Source organism: Austrofundulus limnaeus, unplaced genomic scaffold (assembly GCF_001266775.1).
Source record: "Austrofundulus limnaeus strain Quisiro unplaced genomic scaffold, Austrofundulus_limnaeus-1.0 Scaffold854, whole genome shotgun sequence".
Taxonomy (NCBI): Eukaryota; Metazoa; Chordata; class Actinopteri; order Cyprinodontiformes; family Rivulidae; genus Austrofundulus; species Austrofundulus limnaeus.
Window position 1 is genome coordinate 143,460 of NW_013953256.1, and position 3,151 is coordinate 146,610.

The 3,151-nt window shown below is 36.8% G+C and overlaps 1 protein-coding gene across 1 annotated transcript in view; it reads right to left on the reverse strand.

Annotated features, from left to right (window-relative positions):
• LOC106532930 (protein starmaker-like) overlaps nt 1–431 on the reverse strand; it is a 9,525-nt gene extending 9,094 nt beyond the window's left edge. Inside the window, exon 1 of the mRNA XM_014029104.1 lies at nt 223–431. Coding sequence (XP_013884558.1) covers nt 223–361 — 139 coding nt within the window. The 5' untranslated portion in view covers nt 362–431. The remainder of the gene's footprint in view (nt 1–222) is intronic.
• Nucleotides 432–3,151: the final 2,720 nt, after the last annotated feature.

Here is a 3,151-nt window from a genome sequence, read left to right on the forward strand (position 1 = left end):
CGGCCTTCGTCGCGGTGCTGTGACGTATGCGGCCGACAAATTCGACCTTTGGAGGACCCGGCCTGCTGTTTTGGACACAGCCTTTGTCTGCTCTCCACTTCTGTGATCAGGTTGAATCAGAGCCCTGAAGATTGCCCACCCCTAAACTAAACCCATTAGCTATCATAAACCTGCTGAACTGTAACATGATCAGATTGAAGAGACAGAATAAAAAACACAAACCTGATGTCTGCAGCTGATGGTTGAGGCTGTAAACAGCTTCTATCCGGATCTTCATGTTGTTTTCTGTCTGTTCCTGATCAGCAGGTCTAAAATCCTCCGACTTCTCTTCTTCCTCTGTTTTTACCTGCTGTCTCCACATCTTATCAACATTTACCGAGCTGTTACAGCTCAATATAACTGAGTTAAACTCTTCTGAGCAGCAGGCCACGGGACACACCGTTAGCTCGTAGCTACAAGACAATAATAAAGTTAGCAGCAGTGATACTAGAAGACTTCCGGTAGTGGGTGGCCTTCAAAATAAGAGCTCTAAATATAAATAAATGTAAATCATTCATTTGGCTTTAGCTCTAGTAAAAGGACTTGTAGTTGCATTTTATTTAACACCTAATTGCAGCATAATTTTATCAACTAAGTTGATAAACTAATATTTAAAACAAATTATTTCTTCTATGGTGAATTTATGAACTACACCAACTTGGTTTAAAAAACTCATCAGTTTTCATTTTTGTGTTTAATTTTAATAACACCAGCTTCAGCTGCAGACACAATATGGAAGCACTCTGGTAACACGCCCTCTGATAGATGATGCAACAGAGGATCATCAGACTCATTCTTCCTCTTTAGTTTCACACTTTGGAACAGGAAGCACAAACAGACACATGTTAGATCTCAGCTGCTGGGAGGAGTTTCATCAAATATTTCTTCTCTTTTCCTCACCATGAAAAACAGACTGAAACTCAATCAAATGAACAGAAAGTTTGAAACATTGATTTCTGAACAGAAATCAAAGTGAAAACAGAAACAGCAAATTACAGATCAGCACAAAGTGTCTCCAGAAAACCAAATGTGCTTCTTCCTGAATGTCAAGTAGACTGTAGAGAAAAGACGAAGCTGAAGTTAGCTTCCGATTCCAGCTTCCGATTCGGGAAATGACTAAAGGGATATTACAACTAATTTTTCACTACCTTGCGCGTGTTTAACCTGGTCTAGCTCAAGAACTACAACACCTACACTCTTCAAATCTGGACTAGATTATTCTACACTAATAGAAGAATATTTAAAAACACATTTGGGATTTGGGAAAGCTTTGTCTAATTTGTGAAACTTCAACAAAGTTTGTTTTTCATTGTTTTTATGCAACTGGACCACATAAGATCTGGTCCAGCTCAAAAACCACAACACCTGGACTCTTCAAACCAAGACTAGATTATTCTACACTAACAGAGGAATAATAAAAACTAAGTTTGAGCTTTGGAAAACCTTTGTCTAATTTGTGAAAAATCAATAAAGTTTGTTTTTCATCATTTTTCAGGCAACTGGACCACACTAGACCTGGTCCAGCTCAAAAACCACAACACCTGGACTCTTCAAACCAGGACTAGATTATTCTACACTAATAGAAGAATGATAAAACAAACTTTATTGATGTTTCACAAATTAGACAAAGGTTTCCCAAAGCTCAAACTTAGTTTTACATATTCCACTATTAGTGTAGAATAATCTAGTCCTGGTTTGAAGAGTCNTCCCAAAGCTCAAACTTAGTTTTACATATTCCACTATTAGTGTAGAATAATCTAGTCCTGGTTTGAAGAGTCCAGGTGTTGTGGTTTTTGAGCTGTAATGTGGTCCAGTTGCCTGAAAAATGATGATAAACAAACTTTGTTGATGTTTCACAAATCAGAAAAAGGATTCCCAAAGCTCAAACTTAGTTTTTATTATTCTTCTATTAGTGTAGAATAATCTAGTCCAGATTTGAAGAGTCCAGGTCTTGTGGTTTTTGAGCTGGACCAGATCTAATGTGGTCCAGTTGCCTAAAAAACAATGAAAAACAAAGTTTGTTGAAGTTTCACAAATCAGACAAAGGTTTTCCAAATCCCAAACGTGTTTTTAAATATTCTTCTATTAGTGCAGAATAATCTAGTCCAGATTTGAAGAGTGTAGGTGTTGTAGTTGTTGAGCTAGAGCAGGTTAAACACGCGCAAGGGAGTGAAAAATTAGTTGTAATATCCCTTTAGTCATTTCCCGAATCGGAAGCTGGAATCGGAAGCTGGAATCGGACACTAACTTCAGCTTCGTTTAGAACGGCAAGTCAAGTAGCTGAGTCAGCTAGAAGTGGACTTTGTGTGTTCCGTAGTGTAGAGGTCATCATGTCTGCTTCACAAACAGAAGGTCCAGCTTCAACCCCCAGTGGAGACAAACACTACCAAAGTTTGACACWTCAACTCTAGACTCTTCTGTTGGTACAACCCAGAGGAAAAGATATTCCTAAAAGAAATCTCACAAACATTTCATTTCAATCTCCTAGACAATTGTGAGCTTTGTGTAAAATAAACAGGAGTCTATTGATAATTTCTCATTTTTCTCAGCTGTTTCTCCTGAGCAATAAGGAAAAAATCTATTAGACTCCTGTGAAGTCTTCATAGAAATCTCACTTTTCTCTAAAAGGTTTCTCAAATTTGTCTCCACATTTATTTCTGTAATGGAGATACTTCCTTGTAAACTTAAACTAGTCTCATTTCAGGCTAGTTTTATCTCATATAGTCACATACTGTGATTCCTTTGTTATCAATATGAATATATGGATAAATACCTTATAATGAAAAATAGAAATTACACTTAAGAAAGACATGTAAAATATGTAACTTAAAGATTTTTTTCAAGTTTATTGGGAAACTGCACTGCAAACAATACCGGGCATTGATGACAAATCAATAAATATTAACTTGCCCAAAATATGTTCAAATGCAACAACAGTTTTCTTTCCCGGCATCTCCAATAAACTGACAACATGAAAACGTCCCACCAGTGTGAATGTCCTGTAGAAGATTTATGCCCTTTACTACAAATTAATTTACAAACGCAAGATGCTTCTCATTTTCACATTCATTGGTTTCTTTGTCTGAGAACAATATTTCAATTTGCCCATATT